General features: G+C 50.9%; 7 protein-coding genes across 7 annotated transcripts; 5 read left to right on the top strand and 2 right to left on the bottom strand.

The window, feature by feature from the left end:
• Positions 1–6,749: 6,749 nt before the first annotated feature.
• On the top strand, positions 6,750–8,029 carry CLAFUR5_07764 (Peptidyl-prolyl cis-trans isomerase H; the record flags this gene model as incomplete). The annotated part of the gene is made up of 3 exons (XM_047906912.1): positions 6,750–6,859; positions 6,938–7,171; positions 7,228–8,029. 3 exons carry the CDS (start codon positions 6,750–6,752, stop codon positions 8,027–8,029), a joined length of 1,146 nt encoding a protein of 381 aa, XP_047759102.1.
• A 637-nt stretch (positions 8,030–8,666) lies between these two features.
• On the top strand, positions 8,667–9,840 carry CLAFUR5_07765 (Acetylesterase; the record flags this gene model as incomplete). The annotated part of the gene is made up of 2 exons (XM_047906913.1): positions 8,667–8,915; positions 8,971–9,840. The coding sequence occupies 2 exons, from the start codon at positions 8,667–8,669 to the stop codon at positions 9,838–9,840; spliced, it is 1,119 nt and encodes a 372-aa protein (XP_047759103.1).
• Positions 9,841–10,497: 657 nt separating this feature from the next.
• CLAFUR5_07766 (uncharacterized protein) lies at positions 10,498–11,079 on the top strand (the record flags this gene model as incomplete). The annotated part of the gene is made up of 1 exon (XM_047906914.1): positions 10,498–11,079. One exon carries the CDS (start codon positions 10,498–10,500, stop codon positions 11,077–11,079), a length of 582 nt encoding a protein of 193 aa, XP_047759100.1.
• A 418-nt stretch (positions 11,080–11,497) lies between these two features.
• On the bottom strand, positions 11,498–13,786 carry CLAFUR5_07767 (Dipeptidyl-peptidase 5; the record flags this gene model as incomplete). Its single annotated transcript, XM_047906915.1, has 1 exon — positions 11,498–13,786. The coding sequence occupies one exon, from the start codon at positions 13,784–13,786 to the stop codon at positions 11,498–11,500; it is 2,289 nt and encodes a 762-aa protein (XP_047759101.1).
• Positions 13,787–14,149: 363 nt separating this feature from the next.
• On the bottom strand, positions 14,150–15,451 carry CLAFUR5_07768 (Serine/threonine-protein kinase ppk13; the record flags this gene model as incomplete). The annotated part of the gene is made up of 1 exon (XM_047906916.1): positions 14,150–15,451. One exon carries the CDS (start codon positions 15,449–15,451, stop codon positions 14,150–14,152), a length of 1,302 nt encoding a protein of 433 aa, XP_047759104.1.
• Positions 15,452–16,570: 1,119 nt separating this feature from the next.
• On the top strand, positions 16,571–16,957 carry CLAFUR5_07769 (uncharacterized protein; the record flags this gene model as incomplete). The annotated part of the gene is made up of 1 exon (XM_047906917.1): positions 16,571–16,957. The coding sequence occupies one exon, from the start codon at positions 16,571–16,573 to the stop codon at positions 16,955–16,957; it is 387 nt and encodes a 128-aa protein (XP_047759105.1).
• Positions 16,958–18,021: 1,064 nt separating this feature from the next.
• Positions 18,022–19,824, top strand: CLAFUR5_07770 (putative secreted lipase; the record flags this gene model as incomplete). Its single annotated transcript, XM_047906918.1, has 3 exons — positions 18,022–18,705; positions 18,755–18,958; positions 19,015–19,824. 3 exons carry the CDS (start codon positions 18,022–18,024, stop codon positions 19,822–19,824), a joined length of 1,698 nt encoding a protein of 565 aa, XP_047759637.1.
• Between the last annotated feature and the right edge of the window lie 499 nt (positions 19,825–20,323).

Raw genomic sequence — 20,323 nt, forward strand, 5'->3', positions numbered from 1 at the left:
ATAGTGTTCTTATATGCCCGGGCTAGGTGTTCGTCATCCCCTAGTAAGTTCTCCGCCTCCGTATATAGGGTCGTCTACGCTATATTGTTTGTCGTTAGCCTCTACTTTCTATATAGTGGGCCTTAGCTTATGTCCTAGGTTTTTTCTTAGTTTGTTCCCCGGTTTGACTCTTAGTATAGAATGTTCGTAAGGCTGTGGCTCTCGTTAGTTGCTATCCTTTGCTATTATTCGGGGTCGCGCTTCCTAATTAGGTAGTTGTCCTCCGTAACTCCGCAATTCTAGGGTCTGCCTTTAGGGGAAAGGGACCTCGGTTTTAGGGTTTTTTGTATCACGATTGCGCCGCCGCTAGCGTAGGCGGGTCGCTACTACTTAAGTAGATTGCTCGTCTTAATAAGGGCTGTCGATTAAGAGCTAAAACGTATCCCCTAGTAGAATGTTAATTGTCTTCGTAGCAAATATATTTTAGCTTTATATAGTCTTCCTTCTATAGCTTCTTTAGGACGACTATAAGGGACCGCCTAAATAGCCGTAGGTAGTACCCCTTACGTAGGTAAGCCGTAAATTGTTCGGCGAGGTGTAGGGCGACTTCTTCTTTATATTCTTTAAGGAGGAGGTTTAGGATACCGTCGGGTCCCGGGGCCTTACGGCCCTTTAGCTTTCCTATAATCTCCTTTATCTCCTCCTCGCCTACTATCTAGTATATATCGAGTAGCTCCGGGTAGATCGTTCCCTCTATATCCGTTAGGTCGGCCGTTAACTATATTATAAAGAAGTGGTCGGCAAACGCCTTCGCCTTCCCTTCCGGCGTTGTCTATATTATGCCTATCGTATCCTAGATTAGGGGGAAGTATAGTATCCTGTCCCCGTCTCCGGCCCTTACCTACTTTATAAGCCGCTATATCTACTCCGGGTTCTCTATTATAAGACCTATAGTTACCCTCTAGTCTTATCGCTTATCTTGTTGTATTTAGGCCTTCTTTGCCTAACTTACTTCGTAGTACTCGTCCTACGCTTCTTAGCTTTGCTCCTTCGTCTATTTTCGCCTTACCCTCCTTACGTCCTTAACTTTAGCTAAGTACTCTAGAGTCTTAAAGGGCTTCTAGTGCTTCGAGGGCCTTAGTTCTAGTATATGTTCCTCGGCCGCCTACTATATCGTCGTTATTATCTATTCTACCGTACTATTAAGCTCGGCTTCCGTCTCCCCGATACTAGTATTATTTAGGTGCTGTTTAAGTAGATTCCGGATCTCCTCCTAGGGAGCTTTTTTCTAGTTAAGGCGCTTTTTACCCCGAAGCTCCTCTTCTATCCCCGTCGCTATCGTTGTCTAGATAGAGATATAGTCTAACCCTACCTCTAGGGCAAGGTTAGGTCTATACTCTACTAGCCCTATTACTACGTCCCTTAATAGAAAGTATAGGTCGATAGTACTCGCGCTTATTCTTACCTTCTACGTCTCTATACCCTTTAGGGTTACGAGCTCTATATCCCTACTTTCTGTGATCTCTAGGAGCTTACTACCTAGATATACGTAAGGGGGGTGAATTCTAGGCCCTACGTTAGGTAGTAGAGGTTAAAGTCGCCTAGGAGGATATAGTTTATGTCCCCTTAGTCGAGTACCTAGTTAAGTCGTACTAGCGTACCGAGGTCTCTACTCGTTCTTCCCTAAGGAGGAGGGTTATAGACGTTATATATCTAGATAGGTCCTTAACTCGTAGTGATTTAGATAGGCGTAATGTCTCCTTAACTTACTTCCGGGTACAAGATTACCTTCTAGGCGTCCGTACGTAATACTTTACTAACGTATATATATATCCTTAGGGTATAGCCTATACCTCCTTCGATAGCTATATAGTACCGTAGGTCGGTATAGGTAGTAGGTCTTCGAGTATATAGGTTTAGCTATAGCTCTTATATCGCTACGATATAATGCCTTTAGTCGTCGAGTTCCTAGAGAAAGTAGAGTTGAACCTTATCCTTACTTTTATTAACGTTATACTATATAATAGTAAGGTTGGCTTATGTTAGTATTACGGACTAGCTAGGATAAGGTCTATTAGGGTACTCGTTAGCTATATAGCTCCTTCGTTTATCGCGCTATCCTATTAGGTTAATTAGCGTTCGGTCGTTAGGGGGTACCCGAAGATTTGTATCTATCTAGCTTTATTTGCCGCCCTCTATAGCCCCCTTAGGCGTCCCGGTAGCGGGCAAGTCCTCTACTATATATTTTGTGCCGCTTTGTCTATCCTTTTCCTCTTTACGGCCTCGAATCCTCTATACTAGGAATTACTAAGCGTTAGTATAGAGTACCTCGCTAGAGTTATTACCCTAGCCTAGCGGGCCTTTTCTTACGCTACTATCCTTATAGGGTATTAGTTCGAGTATACCGGGTGTTTACGGCCGTAGTACGCGCACCTCGATTCCTCCCGTAGGTATTGTTTCCCCTAATACTATCCTACGTAATATAGGTACTTAGGGGTCTTCTCGGTATACTTTAGCGCGATATAGCCGTATTATTAGTAGTTAAAGCATTAGAGCACTCTATAGCTACTCTTATATATCTCCGTGTCGAGGCGTTTGTATTACTAGGATAGTCCTCCTTCTAGGACCTAGTTTACTTATTCCGCGGTAGCTATCTAGACGATTAGAGAGGAGTACGTCTTAGTAGCTTCGACGTTCTTATTTAGCTACGCTACTTTAGTAAAGCGTACTCCCGGTAAGGTGTTCTAGTTCTATATCTAGAGTAGGGCGAGGTCGTTCTCTACCCTAAAGGTCCTTAGTACCCTATAGGCTATTACCGTAAACTACTAGTAAGAGACCTTTACCGACCTCGCTACCTTGACTATCTAGTCCTTAAGGGTCTCGAGCTTTTGTCGGTCTGTCTCCTATACTATAAAGAGGCGTATTACTCCTCTAGGCTCGATTTTAGCTCCTACTATCTCCTTCTAGCCAATCCTATCTACAAGTTCCTTACTTATTAGGCCCTCTAGCTCTCGCTTCTCCTCCGGATCCGTAACGTACACTCTAATAGCGTTGTTTGTCCTTTAGGTCCGTAGGTTAGGGGAGCTAGCTACTACGTTTGCCTATATAGGAGTGTACTAGGTAGTAGCTTTCTATATTGTCTACTATATTGCTCTCGGGATCTAATGTTCGAGTGCCTTAAGGGCTCCGAGGAGTGAGGCAATCGTGTTCTTATACGCCCTAGCTAGGCGCTTATCTACTTCGAGTATCTCTTAAGCCTCTTTATAGAGGTCCTTCTATATAGAGGTTTAGTTAACCTGGAGGGGAGGCTTACCCTATATTTATAGTCGCGGTTACTATAGCTATTACTAGTTTAGCTATTGTTGCTAGCCGTGTTATTACTAGCTTAGTAGTAGTGTGCTTTATGTCTGTTTTTAGTAGGCGTAGGTTTCCCTTACAAGTTACTTAATGCTCGCTAGCTAGGCTTCTAGTCTAGAGTCTATGTCTCTAGTTCGCCTTCTCCTTTTCGAGAGGACTAGCGGGCGGCCGTTTAGGTTATAGCGTAAGGTCTTATAAGTGTTCTATATATTACGCGAGCTATATACGTTAAGGGTGTATAGTAGGTTTGTAGTGAATTGCTAGTATAGCTTATAATCTAAGTTAGGTGATGTTCTAGCTAAGTTTCGGCTAGTCTAGAAGGGGGCTTAGGGCCGTAGCTAAGCTATAGAAACAGGGTGACTAGAACCTCGAAACAGGCTAGCTTTAGAGCTATATATCTCGATAGGTATCCGGTACGGACAGTTACTTTATACGTTCCTAAGTTGCTCTTAATACGCGCTATTAAATACGCCGTATTTAGTAATATAACTAAATAATAGTGTTATCCGTTATACTCGGTATATAGCGTAGTACACTAGGTGTTCTAGAGGTTATTAGCTCGCTCTATTATATCGAGTTGTCTATCTTTAGTAATCGCTATATTTACTACCTATAGTACGAAGTCGTAGGTAGTCTTTGGGTACTAGGATACGAGGGTCGTAAGTTTGTCTAGTATAACATTCTAGTATTCGTATATAAGAATATGCTCTACCTCGTCGAGTAATAGGTATACCTCGTCTAGGTCGCCGCCTAGGTTCTCTTCGAGCTTAAACTCGAACAGTTCTATAAAGTTAATCTTACTACCTTCTTCTCGCTCGAAGGCTTTCTAGTAAGCTTTATTAATTTCCTATTATAGCGCGACACTAGCATCTACTATAACCCGCCGGTTATCGTCCTATATCTAACTCTAAGGAAAAGAGGAGAGGTCGGGGAAAAGAGATATACGCTACTTACCTTTACCCTTAGGCTTTAGTAGCGGTAGTATACCGCCGTTTATCTATAAAGTTATATTATCTAGGTTCGGGGGAGGCGTAACGATGCCTATTTCCTAACTATCTACGAGCGCGCGACTACCTACTAATAATGTCGCCGCGTTACGTTCTCTAGGCATTTACGCGCTATACGCCTTACCGTGTTCTATATTCTAATATGACGCTACGCGTTCTTCGAGTTCTATAGTTCTGTCTATTCCTATTATTACGCGTCTCTTACCTAGATCTGCGATCTAGGTAGGGTAGTAGAATAAACTATAAGGGCGCGCGTACTATAGGGTCCGAATAAGAGAGTTATTATTCTATAAAGCTACAAAAGAGGAGCGCGAGGCGCGGCGAAGTTATAAAGTAAAGCTAAGCCGCGCTAACCCGATACGGAAGGTCCGCGGTTTACCCGGGCCGACGTAGCTATAGTAAGGGGTTACGGGCTACCCGTAATATCGACGCTCCTATATAGCTAGACGGCCTTAGAGAAGCGTACTCCTAGGGATATGCTCTAGTTCTATATTTATAGCTAGAGGAGGTCATTTTCGACCTTAAAGGTTCTAGGGACCCCGTAGGCTATTACTATAAATTGTTAGTAGGAGACCTTCGCTAACTTTACTACTTTAGTTATCTATTCCTTATACGTCTCGAGTCTTTATCGGTCTGTCTCCTATACGGTAAAAAGCCTTACTACCCCCCTTAGCTCTACCTTCGCTTCTACGATCTCCTTCCGGCCGATTCTATCTACAAGCTCCTTACTCGTAAGGCCCTCAAGTTCCCTTTTCTCCTCCGGGTCGGTAATATAGACTCGGATCGCGTTATTAGTCCTCTAGGGCTAGGCCGGGTAGTGTCCCGCGGCGATTATAGCCTACGTAGGGTTCTTCTATTATATTACGTACTATATAGTCTAGTAGATTGTTCTTAGGATCTAGTGTTCAAGTACCTTAAGTATACTAAGGAGCTACGCGATTATATTCTTATATACTCGGGCTAGGTGTTCGTCTTCGTCTAGTATTACCTAGGCTTCTTTATATAGTTCTATCTACGCGGAGGGACCGGGGGCGGCTAGGGTTCGTTATGCCTTTCCTAGGCCCTTAGTATATTATCGTTAGCTATTGTCTTATCGTTACTAGGTTAGTTATTAGCTTAGCTATTAAAGGGTTAGTTACTACTAGCTAGGTTCCTGTGTCACATCCCCGCTTAAAGAGATTTGGATGTCCCTCGCGAGCTGCTTGATGCTCGCGAGTTGGGCTTGGGATCTAGTCTCTAAGTCGCTGCACTTCAGCTACGGCTGAGGTTAGAAGTTGCCTAAATAGGCAACTCACCTCCGCGGCTCCGCAATTTCAGGGTCCAGTCGGACAGGAGGTGGATTCCTGTTTTCTGGTCGCTTTCCGCGGCAATTGCGCGGCCGCCAGCGCAGGCGCGCTGCTCTTGTTCTCGTTAGGTGATAGCCTTAATAGGCGCTTTCGAATGGTGCGTCGTGCGTGTCTCCGATCGATGGAAAAGCTGTCGTAGTATTGTACGAGTCTACTGGCGCAAACAGTGTTGAGAGTTTGTTGCGCCGCATTAAGAATGCTATGGACTTGCACGACTTCGAGGCCGACAACGCTGTGTTCCATCGCTGGAACCGTGGAAGCTCGCGCGAGGTCGGAGGGCATTTCACTCAACGGGCGCTGCTCGAGCTCGTGATGAAGACTGCCATTTCGGAGGGGACGTTGAGGCTGTCGCTCAAGCCTCCGCAGGCTGTGCTGCCCCTGGCGCATACTGTATGGATCCATATTCGGTCATCAGATGAGAGATGGACCAACCTGATGACAGAATGAAGAGGTGGAATGGAGAGTAACGAGTTATGAATGATACCCGGGATTTTTGCTGCTACGAGACATATGGATGATCACGCACACAGGCGCTGCGGCGTTCAGTAAAGGCTGTTGATGCTCACGCATGTTCACATAGCGTCGCAATGCGATGGTTGTTTGCAAATGAACACGTCTTCCTAGAAGCTATCTCAGAAGTTGCACGATCAGTTATTGGGCGGCCTCTTCCTTCAATGACTCACGCCAGGCAGCGGTATGGCCATCGGGCAAACATGATGTCGTACTTCACTCTCATCCCACAAGCAATTGCATGTGAACCTGTTCGCAACTCGCGTTGCTGGCGTTTCCTCGGATCAAACGTTCTAGAGCAACCACGTCCTCTTACTTCAACAGCTTGAGCATTGACATAGTCACATCGTCAGCCGTACCACAGAAGAGCACACGACACAACAACCAAACCCTTCCATCGTCATCCCGAGCGAACCGAAGACTCGGTGCGGACCTTCGTTGCCGCCTCGCACCTTCCCCACATTCTACTACTGTACTTAGTCCTAGCTGCATCTCCGGCCAGTGATCTGCGATCTTTCACACACTTTTTGCATGACCAACCACGCCAAAAATGACCACTAACAGGCCGAGAGTCTTTCTAGACGTCAGTATTGGCCAGGAACCTGCTGGTCGCTTGACAATCGAGCTCTTCGCAGACAAGGCGCCCAAGACGTGCGAGAAGTGAGTGACAGAGAACTTGCGATTTGCATCACATCACAGGCCGAGAGCTTCCGCGACTGACACTGCGTGCGATCACAGCTTTCGGCAATTGTGCACTGGCGAACACGATGGGTTGTCGTACGCCCGAGTACCCTTCCACCGGGTGATCGACGAGTTCATGGTGCAGGGCGGGGACATTGAGAAAGGTGATGGAACCGGCACCAAGAGTGTCTATGGAGGGGAGTTCGAAGATGAGAATCTAGACTGGCGGGAGATGGATGCGGCGGGCTTGGTGTGCTCGGCGAATCGTGGGAAGGATACCAATGGGAGCCAGTGAGTTGTGCGATTGGCTGGTTGGAGGGAACGTCAGACTGACAGGCATATTTTAGGTTCTTCTTGACCTTGGAACCTTGTCCGCACTTGAATGGGAAGCACACGATCTTTGGACGATTGGTTTCTGGGGAGGATACGCTGGCACGAGTTGCGAAGGTGCCTGTGGATAAGAATGATCGGCCGGTAGAGCCGGTGCTGGTCTCGAAGTGCGGCGAGCTCGAGAGGAAGACGAAAGCGAAGCGCCATTCGCAGCAAGAGAGTGTTGCGCCAGTACACCATGACGATCGAGGTCGACGAAGAAAGAGCGACCAAGACGCGATCTCAGAAAACGAAATGGACGCCAGCCCTCCACCCGAGAAGCCACGAAAGACCCGACGCCAAAGCGACAACGTGATCGACGAGGGAAAGCGAGGTCGCCCACGACTACGCTCCGCCTCTCGGTCCCCATCCCAACCCATCGAGGAAGAACTGGAAGATGCCTCCGATCACTCCCCTGCGAAGATGCACAAACGTAAGAGAAGTCCATCTCCCAGCAGACACCTTGATCGGCGCGACGAGGAGGCAACGTTCGAAAGACGGAGGAGAAGTCTGCCGAATCAGTACAAGGATCATCAAGATCGGAGAAATGCGGATGAGGATCGATATAGGCCGAGTCCGAGGAGGGACGGGCATAACTATTCTGGGAGACAACGTGGGAATGATCGGTATCGTCCTGGGAGGGATCGGTATGATGATCACGGGAGGCTTGGAGATGATGGAAGGACGGGAGGTGGTCATGAGAATGATCACCATCATGCTCCGCCTGTGAAGTTCAAGGGGAGGGGATCGATGAAGTATCGCGAGCCGGGGAGGCTTTGATGCTCACGATGAAGGACTGGTTGGACGGAATGCAGTGCGATGAAGGAAGCAGACGGTGGTTGGCCTTCGCGGCATGACTTTCATCCTCCGTGGAGTGGATCACCAATGCTGACTGCTTCGGAATGCTTACTGCAGTATTCCGCCCCGCCTGTGCCCAGCTCGGCAGGATCTGAGCTACGATATCACGATATCTCTGGATGAGCCTTATGTACGACAGTGTACAAACAGTATCTCTCAGCTTCGGCATGCCCTTTCAAAGCCCAGCACTATGCCTCACCTCCTAGCAACAGCCACATCACATCACAACAACAATGCTGACAACACATCCCAAAGCTCGCTCTACCAAGCTTCGATATAGCCTATTTGACTTCCCTCGCCTTACCACAACAGGAAGCTCGCAGGAACAAGTCTCCTCTGCGCGTGGAGACTGCATATCCATCTGCTCCACCCCGATGCGGCTGGTCACCTGCCGGGTGAAACGGAGACGGATGATGCGGAGTAATCGTCCCAGATGTTTGGGGGTAGAAGGTGAGTCTGCGGGTCTTCTGCCGGGGGGAGAGGATGTACAAGAGCGACAGGACTGCACTTTAAGACGTGCAAAGCATCGAGTCCGAGTTTTGTGTGTATCTTTTGCGGTATGGCGTTGACGTTTTTGGCTACGCTTGCGCTTTTGGGGAGGGCTGTTGGGGCGTCGCCGCCGGGGTTGAAGCATGGAGCGCCCAAGGTGCCGCAGCTTTCACCAGAGAAGGGGTCTTCTTCATGTTGGGACTTGAAGAAGTTGACCACTCTGGTGGCGTTTGGTGATAGCTACACCGACGACAACCGTCTGGAGTACTTCGGTTCGCACAACGGCTCAGCTCCTCCGGTAGGCTGGGTCAATGAAGCAGTATATCTCCCACGCCTTACACGATGATACCTTTCCGCTGAAACTCCTTTCCCAGAAATACGCCTCCGCCTCCGGCGGCCGTCCATGGCCTCAGTACGTCAAGCAATACTCCGGCCGGACCGGCGCAAACCTCTACAACTACGCCGTCTCCGGCACCGTCTGCAGCAACAACGTCACGCCCAGAACTTTCACAACCTACGACTTCCCAGCCGTGGAACAGTATGAGGTGCCTGCTTACATCGCCGACTCGGAGTACTTTAAGCCCGACGGATCCAAATTCTTGATCGCGCCGCGGGATGAGACGGTCTATTCTATCTGGATCGGGACGAATGATCTGGGTGTTTATGCGTTCTCGACCGATAGTCACGTAGCAGGGACGACGATTGTGGATTATGCCGATTGCGTCTACGCGCAGTTGAAGCGGGTCTACGACAATGGAGGGCGGTACTTCGTGCTGCAGAACGTCGCACCCCTGAACCTTGCGCCATTGTACGCAACTCCGGCACAAGGTGGTGTTGCGCAAGATAACTACTGGCCCGACAAACCCGCCAACATCACCGAAATTTCCCACCGCATGCAGGAACAAGTCGCCCTCGTCAACAACATCTACAAATTCCAAACTCCCTTCATCGCCCGCCTCTCCAAGGACTTTGCGGGTGCGAAGTTTGCGGTTATGGATATGCACGGTCTCCTCACGGACATTTACGACCACCCCGAGCAGTACTTGAACGGGACCGCGCCGCTGCAGGTCGATGTTGCCGCGAAGAAGTGTGATTTGACGGGGCAGGAGTGCACGGTTGCGGAGAGTCTGGATAGTTTTCTTTGGTATGATTTGCATCCGAGTGAGCAGACGGATAGGGTTGTTGCGAGGGAGTTTTTGGAGGTTGTGAGGGGCGAGAGTCGGTGGGCTACGTATTGGGGTTGAAGGGGGTGGATGGATGGCAGATGTGAGGTATGTGGGTTGATAGAGATGCTGTGTTTAGAGATGTTGACCGATCATGCCTCGTGTCATATGAAGCTGTGTAACGATAATCATTCACTAAGCATTGCTAAGCTTCTGCTGACTTCACTGCTGCTTACGTGGCGGTCTGTGATCTGCTCGACGAGCGGTTGCTATTTGAGAGAGATGAACAGCGAGCATACCTCGTGTTAGTGGGCATGCTCGTTGTTTGTGGATACCGACACCGTCTGATGCAGCCTCGGTCGTCGCCGATATATCAGAGAATAGATTCCACAGGAGGCTTACACCGAGAGGCGCCCAGTCCGCACGATTGCGAGCAGCAAATCAAAGGTAAGATTAAGGCGAGACGAGCTTGGTGGGCTTAGCTCTTGCTTGGGTGTCTTGTTCATGGCTCACCGTGTCCGTGGTGAGAATGGCAGTGGCTTCTCACTCGCGGTTGCGCACGGTTGTCCAGTTATCAAAACGCTGCGATGGCAATGGCTACTGTTTGTCAACCTCAACGAGGTCAACGTCCCATCTGTATAAGAAGACAGATTTGCAGCACATACAGACCACAACTCACACCATCCCAACAACCAAAGACCAACCAACACGACCATCACTCCAAACCTCCCATCAACAATGTCCACCACAATGAAAACCCTCACCCTCGCCGCTCTCCTCAGCCTAGCCTCCGCCGACTGCATCCTCAACACCATCACCACCCCCTCCGCCTCCGACGTCGCATCCTCCATAATCCAATGGAACTCCGACGTCAACAACGTCAACGCCTTCCTCAACAGCGTCGCCTCCCAACAACAACAACCCGGCGGCGTCACCGACTTCGCCTCCCTCTCCTCCGCCACCCAAACAGCCCTGACCATCGCCTCTGACGAACCATGCCAACTCGCCACCCTCTCCACCGGCTCCCCACTCAACGACGCCAAGTTCGCCTGCGCCGTGGCGGATCTGAATGATGTGTTTAAAGCGCATGTTCTGGATCAGTTGGTGATTGTGAGGGATAATGCGGGGGATCAGGATGTGAGGGATCAGGCGGTGCAGGAGATCAATAATTTTAGGTGCTGTAATGTGCTGCCGAGTGCGAGTACTATGTGGGCGCAGCAGGCGGCTGCTAATCAGATTACGGGGGTGCCGACGGAAGCTGCGAGGGAGGATGCGTGTGGGAGTATCATTTGCACGCCGTCTTGCAGTGATCTCTCCTAAAATGGTCGGCCTTCCCCTGGGTGGTCGAGGTGGTTGTCGGCCGGAAAGGAATGGGCTCATGGTGGCAGAGCGTTGATGAGGTGCGATGGTGTTTTGAGGTTCTGATTGTTGCTTAGAATTCGCTGTTCGTTGTGCGCTTACCTTCAGTCGCTCGCTACAGGCTATTCATAGAGGATGTATTGATTTTGGGAGTTCGGAAGAACAATCACTTCGGCTGCAAGCAGAGCCTTCGTCCTCCTTCGACTTGCGAGGCGTATCCGTGCGACTCTGCGTACAGTCTTCTCTCAGAAAAGCCTTAGCCTCAGCGAAACTACCTTCCATAAGCTCCCAGTATCCCCCTTTTCGTCTCCTCAAACAAGGACCCACATCGATTCAAGCATTCTAAAGATTCAGAAGTGTCAACATAACCAGCTCAGCATCACATTTCCACTTTACCTTGGCTGGGCATCTCCTCCACCTCCTCTTCATCCTCTCTGACACCACCATAGAACTCCTCACCATCATGCTCCTCCGCAGCATATGCTTCCAGACCAGCGTATTTGTTAATCCAGTTCAGGACGACTTTGTGCCAGAGGAGACTATTCTCCGGCTTCAGGACCCAATGATTTTCGTCTGGGAAGTGCAGGAACTGGCTGTCAACGCCTCTGCTCTGCAGGACGTTGAAAGCGGCCAGACCTTCTGCAATGGGCAGACGGTAGTCCTTGGAGCTGTGGATGACCAGTTGTGGTGTTGACCAGTTGACGAAGTGCTCGCTTGGGTCCCATTTGCGCCAATCCGACAGAACAGAAGCTCCAAAGTTCTTGTGCCCTTGCGCTGCTGATGAAGGGTCGCCAGGAGCGGGCTTGTAGCCTGGGTCGAACCAAGGCGTACCGCCGAGATCGAAGAAGGGGAAGTAAAGTTCTTCAGTCGCCAGCATGCCTCCTGCGAAGCTAGTTATGCCGTCGTGGCAAACAAGACACTTAAACTTGCGGCCTAGGTCGTGACCTTGGATCCAGTTCATCATGTAGCCTCCGTAGCTGGCACCTAAAGCGACGGCTCGGTCGTTGTCAGCCTCGGGCATATTTTGCCCAACCCACTCAAAAACATTCGCAATATCCTGGTATGGATCGCCACCCCAGTTGCGACGAATGGCATCCGTGAAAGCTTGGCCGTAGCCAGTGCTGCCTGTAGGGTTGGGACAGATGCAGATGTATCCTTGCTCAGCAAAGACAGCTGGGTTCCATCGTGTCGACCAGCTATCGCCCCAGGCTCCTTGAGGTCCACCATGAATGATATATGCCACAGGATATTTCTTGCTGCTGTCAAATTTGCTAGGCTTGACGACGATGCTATGAACTTCCTTGTTCACTTTTGGATTACTGGCCGGTGTCCAGATTGACGACACCTGTTTTGACTTCAGGCCAAACTTGCTGCCTTCGCCTGAGTTAGAGTTGGTCCATGTGATCAACGAGTCCAGTCTACCATCTGGGATCAGTGGATCAACGATCGCAAAGAAGGAGTTTTCTGTTATCGAGCTACCAGAGACGAATAGCTTTCCGCTCGCCAGTGGCCGGACGTCACTGATGTAAGAATGCTGGGTCAGTGGTCGGATAGTCCTGTTCCAGTGTAGACCTGAGATTGAGTACACTTTACTGGTGCCGACGTCTTCTGCTGTGACGAGTAGTGATCGACCATCAGCGGAGAACACAATAGATTGCGGACTACGATCCCAGTTCTTGGCATCACTTTGTATCGAGAGCTTCGCAGGCGTAGCTTGCTTACTACTAGACTCGGTCGGGTCAAGGTGCAGCAAGAATATGTCGTTCCTGTCCGCTTCATAGCCTCCCGTCTTCATGCTTAGGAAGGCCAGTGTACTGCCGTCTGGACTGAAGGCTGGGCTCGAAGATGCGCCTTCATAATCAGGAATCAATACTTTGATCATGCTGCGTTTATCGCCGCTCCACGATTCGATGCTCGTGATGTAGACATTGGACTTGGTGTTCAGTGCAGGGTTCAGACCCGGATCCTTTGCCACGAATGTGATGCTACCACCACTGATGTCAAAGTTGTCGGTGCCACCGAAAGGCTTTATGGGGCTCTCCAAACCAGTGTTGGTCAAGGCATTCCTCAATCCGGACAGCTCATACTTTCCAGCGGTCTTGCTAAGCTTGCCATAAAACAAAGCATTCTTCTGCTTCGACTCCCACGTATCCCAGTGCCTGGCGAACAGTCCAGTGTACAGTTTGCCAGTGGCATGGGTCTGCTTGGCCTTGTTTGGATCGAACAATGTGCCATCTGCATTAGCCTGCGCACTCACAACCACTGCATATCCCTCGTCGCCCGGCAACTTCTTTACCTTCAAGTTGCTCGCAGGTCCCTCAATCTTACCAGCAACATAGTGGCTTTTGCCAAACTCTGTCTTCTCGATGACCTTCGCCACACTCGCCACATACAAACTCGTGCTCCCGTCCTTCTCAGCTTGCAAGCACGCGAACTCATCCTCGTTCAGCCAGTTCAGATCGGAGATCTCGTCATTCTTGGCCAGTTCGTGAGATTCACCAGAGTCGACATCGAGCACTCTCAGCTCAATGGTCTTCTTGTGGGTCTCGAAGCTGTACGTGGACAATGTGTAAAGAGCTTTGGTGCCGGAGGGATTGGGAATGCCTGCTGAGCGCCGTGGCGCCGACAGCAGCACTTTCGGGGTGAACTTCATCGCCTTTTGGACCATGAGTGGCGAGTGTTGCGCGAGAAAGCGGCGGTAATGTAGAGTTGTTATATTGTTTGAAAGGTGTCGTAAGCGAGGACACAATGTGTGTTGTGCCTGACCGCGAGTCAGAGACTTGATAGTGGACTAGGCTGTGATTGGAAGGAGGACGCCTCTGACCAGCTTCTGTGTTGGGAGTGTATGATGTGTTTTGAGAGGTCGATGAATGTTCTCGCTTGAACATGAGGTGTTGGTTCCAGGATGATGGTTCGTTGCGTTCGTTGCGGGGCGACGGCCAGATCCCTGGCCACGCGGCTGCTGCAGGAACAGAAAGTATGTCTTGGGAAGGCACGTGGTCATCTTGGTACAGTCTATATCATACAGTCATTACTCCATGTCCAGCGCTGCATCACCTTCGTCCGGAAGAGCCGTGATGACTTCCTCAACCATCGAGATGAGCTGATCGATATCTGGTCGTTCGCTCGGCTCAACAGTCAAACATCGCCTTACAACTTGCTTGACAGGGTCTGCTATGGCGTCCTCCTTCTTGCTGGCGTTCGGATCGATATCGGAGACCCGCTGCTTCCCACGCCTGGCTTCTGCTGCGCCCTCATCTGGGAACCGCCAGTCTCCACCAAGCACACAGAGTGATAGAGACCCGCCAGTCTCCTCGCTTCGTGCTTCAAATGGTGATTTACCCACAAGGCATGCATACAGCGTGCAACCCATGCTCCAGATGTCCACTTTCGTATCGATGGTTGTATCTGTCTTCACGTCGAAAAGCTCAGGTGCGCGATATGGCATCGTGCTGTGTTCCGCGGCCTGATCTTGCACCTGTAGCGCCATCGCTCGACTCGTGATCGGTGTGGGCGAGGGCGCGATTGAGCCAAGGTCCATGAGTATTGGTTGTGTGCCATTGTCCGCAATCATAATGTTTCCCGGCTTGATGTCTCTGTGCGCATAGCTTCTCATGCCACCCTCTGCAACACCATCTTGCGCTGCCATGACCTCGCCTTCCATCAACGGTTCATGCTCTGTTTCTCCGTCTTCATGATCCCGCCTCCGCCGGCCTTGATTGGCGAGAACCTCATCTTGCGCGTCCTGGTCTGCTTCTGCAGCCTCTTGTCGCACCTTCCGCGCGTTTCGTCTACTTTGCTCACCGCCAGACGCTCCTTTCACGCGGTATTGGTGCATGGCTTTGAGCGCTCTGCATACGCCGAGGAACAGGACCATGAGTCGTCTCTCAGGGAAGCGCGCGCGATTCACGAGGTTCGCATTGATGGCATCTTGCAGATTGCCCCTCCTGTAGTACGGTAACAGGATGTACACCGTCTTGCTGCCTGCGTCCCCTCCCCTTTCGGTCTTGACGCTGTGGTCGACAGCGTGTATTATGTTTGGGTGCGGAGAGAACAAGCTGTACGCCTCAACTTCTTTCAGCGCCTGCGACACGCTCTCCTCGCCGAATGGACATCGAATCTTCTTGAGCGCATATAGGGTTGGTTCGCCTGGTGACTGTACCAAATAGACATAGCTGAAGCCTCCTTCTCCTAGCAATCGCAAGATCTTGAGACTTCGACCGTTGACTCGTAACGAAGGATTCGAGGGAAAGCAGTTGAAACAGTTGCCGAGCTGCCACATGCCGTCCAGAAGATAATGCGACAATTGCTCGACCAGCGAGGGAGATGACATGCTGCCAGTCAGCCTTTCGAGCGTCAGGAAGTCGTTTTCGGAGCGATTCTAGGCGGTCGATGGCTGAAATAATGAGTTGACGGCCGGGTTGCTGCGTTGGTGGTGCGATTCAGATGCGAGGCGAGAGTTGATCAATGGTGCATGTTGTCTCTCCACTTCAACAACGATGGCATAAACAGCTGTCCAGCTTTCACCAATGCGACAAGGATGCGCGCGCCACGTGTTTGAGAGGCTAGTTCTATTTTAGAAGCAATGACGACGTGCCATTCTCGCGTTGCTTCCACTTTCACTTCTTTCCCAAGATCATCGTCGCCCGAATCAACACACAAGTATCTTTCCTCGCAGCAAAGCTCACACTACAGCACTGCCATATGGCTTGACAGACTGTCAGGGCTCTCACAGACTCAGAGGGCGTTGCCCTGAGCGTATTCGTCCAGCAAGCACTGGAAGGGTACTTGTTCTATCGGATGGTCGGGTCGGATATGCTCGAACGGTTGTCTCCGCTTCAAACAAGAATGTAATCATTGAAGCTTCGGGTAGCTGCCATCAGAGTTCGTTCACATGCGGAGAGTATGGGGAAATCGAAGATGGAGAGCATACCGCCACAATCTACCATGCATCTGCTTGACCGACTCGGCCGACTACTGGAGAGCTGGCAACGAGTTGAGCTCATTCACAGTAAAGTCTGGTAGACAACAAAAGTGGCCAGCAGTTTTCACGACTGAGACGCCGGACAAGACGGTGGCAGCAGGTCTTGCATCAAGTCCATCAAGTCAACGCTTCAACGGCAGTGTTCCAGCACAGCCGCCACAATGCTTTTCCCGGCTTGTGGCTAAGGCGGTAGGTGTGGTAGGTGCTGTCGACCCAGCCAATTGCTACTACATCGATGACATCGCAGTGTTTCTTTCTGGACGCGTGCAATAAAGACGAACCAGTGGTCCTTCCCAACGCGACGCTGCCCATCGAAACAACATTCGCAGCAGCAGCGTCATATGAACCATCGACAGTGTGGCATCTGAGTTGCAAGCCAGGTCTAGACCCCTTCGACACTGCAACCTCTTGACCTGCACACAACGGGATTCTCCAGCAACATCTTCCTCTTGCAGCGACCCAGAGAGCATGGATGCTCAACAGAGTAACATGTGGAAAAGCTCGATCGCAGCGTTTCACATCCCATCAACGCCGCCGGATACCTTTATGATAAAGCTCGAGTTTCCACCGCAACATCAGATTCGGCAAGAAGACGCAAAATGCATCCAACCGCAAATGCTGCACCAGTCGCCATCTACGACGCCAGAAGTGGATCAAAGGAGTCCAGGAAACCCAGGAAGTCCGGGAAGCGAAAAGAGCCCGGTTTCGTCCACTTCGACAGATCACTGGCAGTCTTTCTTCTTTGACCTGGGCTCGAATGGGGAATGTCTGGCGTGCGGCTATCGTTACAGCTCGGTCGACGAGCTCGCATACCATCAAAGATTCGAGCATGGGCTAGCAGATATCATCATATAGGAGCTTGGGGCTTTTCCTCGGTTACAACATCACCCGATAATCGATGGGGTGATTGATCCTGAACAGGTCGATCAACAAGCAAACAATGTCAGCACATATGTGCGGGCACCAAAGTCAGCGGGATGGATGACACCGGTACCATATTATTGCTATGCCGCATCGCTCGCTAGGCTTGGTGTAAGAGTAGTAGAGAGTAACTAGGCAGGATCAGTCGGGCGACGCTTTCCAGATCACTCGCACGCATCAAGATCGTGTATGAATACTAGCAACGATGTATACTTGTCTTCGCGCACCAGGCTTCTCATTGCCATGCGATAGTTTCGTACACATCTCGTATGGACCCTAGCCTCGGCCCCAGATCTACATACTAGCATAACGTGTATGCAACCGCTTGTCGATCACAGCATACGAGAACGGGATACGCAAACGCTCACGATGCCCGTTGCGGAAAATGCATAAGTCAGCAAGCATAGTTCACACTTAAGGATGAACCGGATCCGATCATCCAGGGCAACCACAATTCCGATGCGAAACATATATGCATTATTGTACCGAAGCTTGCTGCCCCGAGCTGGCATCGTGATTTGCAACTGAGGGATAGAGTGGGACATGAAGATCTCAGAAATCATGGTTTATTTGAGTGAGAAATTACCCTAGTCATTTAAGCTGGTGTGATACCAGGATCGATAATCAACCTTGGTTATCCGGGTTATATCGTCTTCCAGAAACAGATATTGCCCTTGTTATCTCGTCATCGGAAGTTATCGCTTCCGGTCGATCAAGGAGGCGGTCTCAGCCCCGGCATCACCTTGGCGACTTCTCACAGCAACACTACTCAAACACACTCAAGCTATGAGGCGCCAGTCTGTATACTGCTTGCCGATCTACGGCCGTGGAAGAGACACTACGCCGGCAGTCTACAATGCGATTGGCCGCAAGATTCAGCGTTCCGTGCCTGCCCAGATGCTACCTTCGTGCCAGGGACTTCAAGAAGACTTCATGATCCTCTTCGAAGTCGCGAGGCTCTTCGCAGGCACAATCGACCCAGCAGGTCAGAGGTAACAATGCTCAACTTCCTCATCCTCCCACTGCTCTCTGCAGTAGCATTGGCAGCACCATTGGACGAACGCCAGTCTGGTCCATCCGTCACCATACAGAATGGCACAGTCGTAGGATCCTCCTTTGCAGGCGTCGACAGCTTCAAGGGCATCCCCTTTGCACAGCCACCAGTTGGGAACTTGCGTCTCCGCCCACCACAGTCGATCAACAAGTCCTTCGGCACACTGCAGGCGACAGGAATGCCAAAGGGATGCCCACAATTCATCTCGCAGGTCAACACTGGCAACTTACCTCAGGATGCACTGGGCATGCTCCTCAACTCTCCCTTGGTGCAGACCGTCACCAACTCCGGCGAGGACTGTCTGACGATTAATGTACAGCGACCAGCTGGCGTGTCTCCATCGGCCAAGCTGCCAGTGCTGTACTGGATCTATGGTGGAGGTTTCGAGGCAGGTAGTGCCGGAATGTACGATGGGTCTAGCATTGTGAAGAAGAGTGTCAGCCAGAAGCAGCCGATCATTTACGTGAATGTCAACTACCGCCTGGGAGGCTTTGGCTTCCTCGCTGGCAAGGATTTGGCCAACGAGCACTCCACCAACTTGGGACTTCGTGATCAGAGGCTCGGCCTGCAGTGGGTGGCGGAGAACATTGCTGCTTTCGGTGGAGACCCGGACAAGGTCACGATTTGGGTATGTCAATCGCGTTCATCTCATATGTAACACACTGACAATTCTGTAGGGAGAATCTGCAGGCGCCATTTCTGTCGCTGACCAGACTCTGATCAATGGTGGCGACAACACCTACAAGGGCAAGCCTCTATTCCGTGGTGCGATCATGGATTCGGGTAGTATCATTCCTGCACAGCAAGTGACCACGCAGAAGCCACAAGCAGTCTTCGACACTGTCGTTGAGAATGCTGGCTGCTCTGCGGCCACAGATAGAGTAAGCATTAACCCAGCGTAGTCTGCATCAATGAACCTAATACTGACCTCGCACAGCTCGCCTGCCTGCGAAGCCTGGACTACACCACCTTCCTCAACGCCGCAAACTCAGTGCCCGGAATCTTCAGCTACCGCTCTGTCGATCTAGCATACTTACCCCGTCCAGACTCAGGCGACAACTTCTTCCCCGAATCTCCCGACATCGCCATCAACGCCGGCCGCTTCACCAAAGTCCCCGTCATCATCGGCGACCAAGAGGACGAAGGAACCCTCTTCTCCCTCGTCCAAGGCAACATCACCACCAACGACCAGCTCGTCACCTACCTCGCCTCCTACTTCCCAGACAACGCCAACGCCAACGGAGATATCCGCACTCTCCTCACGACCTACCCCAACCAACCCATCCTAGGCCAACCAGCAGGCTCCCCTTTCCGCACTGCAGGCCTCAACAACATTTACCCACAATTTAAGCGGCTCGCCGCTGTTCTCGGCGACATCACTTTCACGCTCACTCGCCGCGTCTACCTCTCCGTCGTTGGTCCCCAAGTCAAGTCTTGGTCTTACCTCTCCACCTACCTCTACGGCACTCCGATTCTCGGCACGTTTCACGGGAGTGATGTCATCTTTGCGTACGGACTGGCTGGTCCTAGCCCGATCACGGACTCGATTCAGACGTACTTTGTCAACTTCGTGAACAACCTGGATCCGAATGTTGGGGCTACGGGACAGACTTTGTGGCCGCAGTGGCAGAGTGGGAAGTCGCAGTTGTTGAACTTTGAGGCGCTGAGGAACTCGTTGTTGGCGGATGATTTCAGACAGGCTAGCTATCAGGATCTGGCGGCGAGTCAGACTGAGTTTAGGATCTAGGTGATGGAGAAGCATGAGGTTCGACTTGGACAGGAAGTGTACATATCATGAAAGCCGTAACACTCGGACTCGGACCAAGAGTATACCAACTTCTAAGTCATGCTCGAAGTTTTCACAGAGTCCAACTAGCATCTGTTTGCAACGCAGGAGGTAACGCGAGCTCAAGCAGTACAACGGCAGGCTGCCCTAATTAGGTACAATGGAACTGATGGCCGCCTACCTAAAGGACAGCGCTTCGTTTCTCCCTATCCATCGACAACCCACGCGTGACTCATGCCGCTCAGGTCTTAGTCGACTGTCGGCCACGGGGACGGCCCATGCAGAGGGATGTCTCGTTAGGCAACCGCCTTGCCCGCTCATAACGGCGAGGCTGAGATAAGTCAACAGCCCCCCCAGTGCATGGAAGTCGCCAAGCGATTCCCCAAGGCGGGCACTGCCAAGGTGGTTGCCATATGTGGCGTGCAGTAATTGGCTCCTGCAGACGTCGGGGCTTGCGCAC

The sequence above is a fragment of the Fulvia fulva genome, chromosome 3 (genome assembly GCF_020509005.1).
Source record: "Fulvia fulva chromosome 3, complete sequence".
Lineage (NCBI taxonomy): Eukaryota > Fungi > Ascomycota > Dothideomycetes > Mycosphaerellales > Mycosphaerellaceae > Fulvia > Fulvia fulva.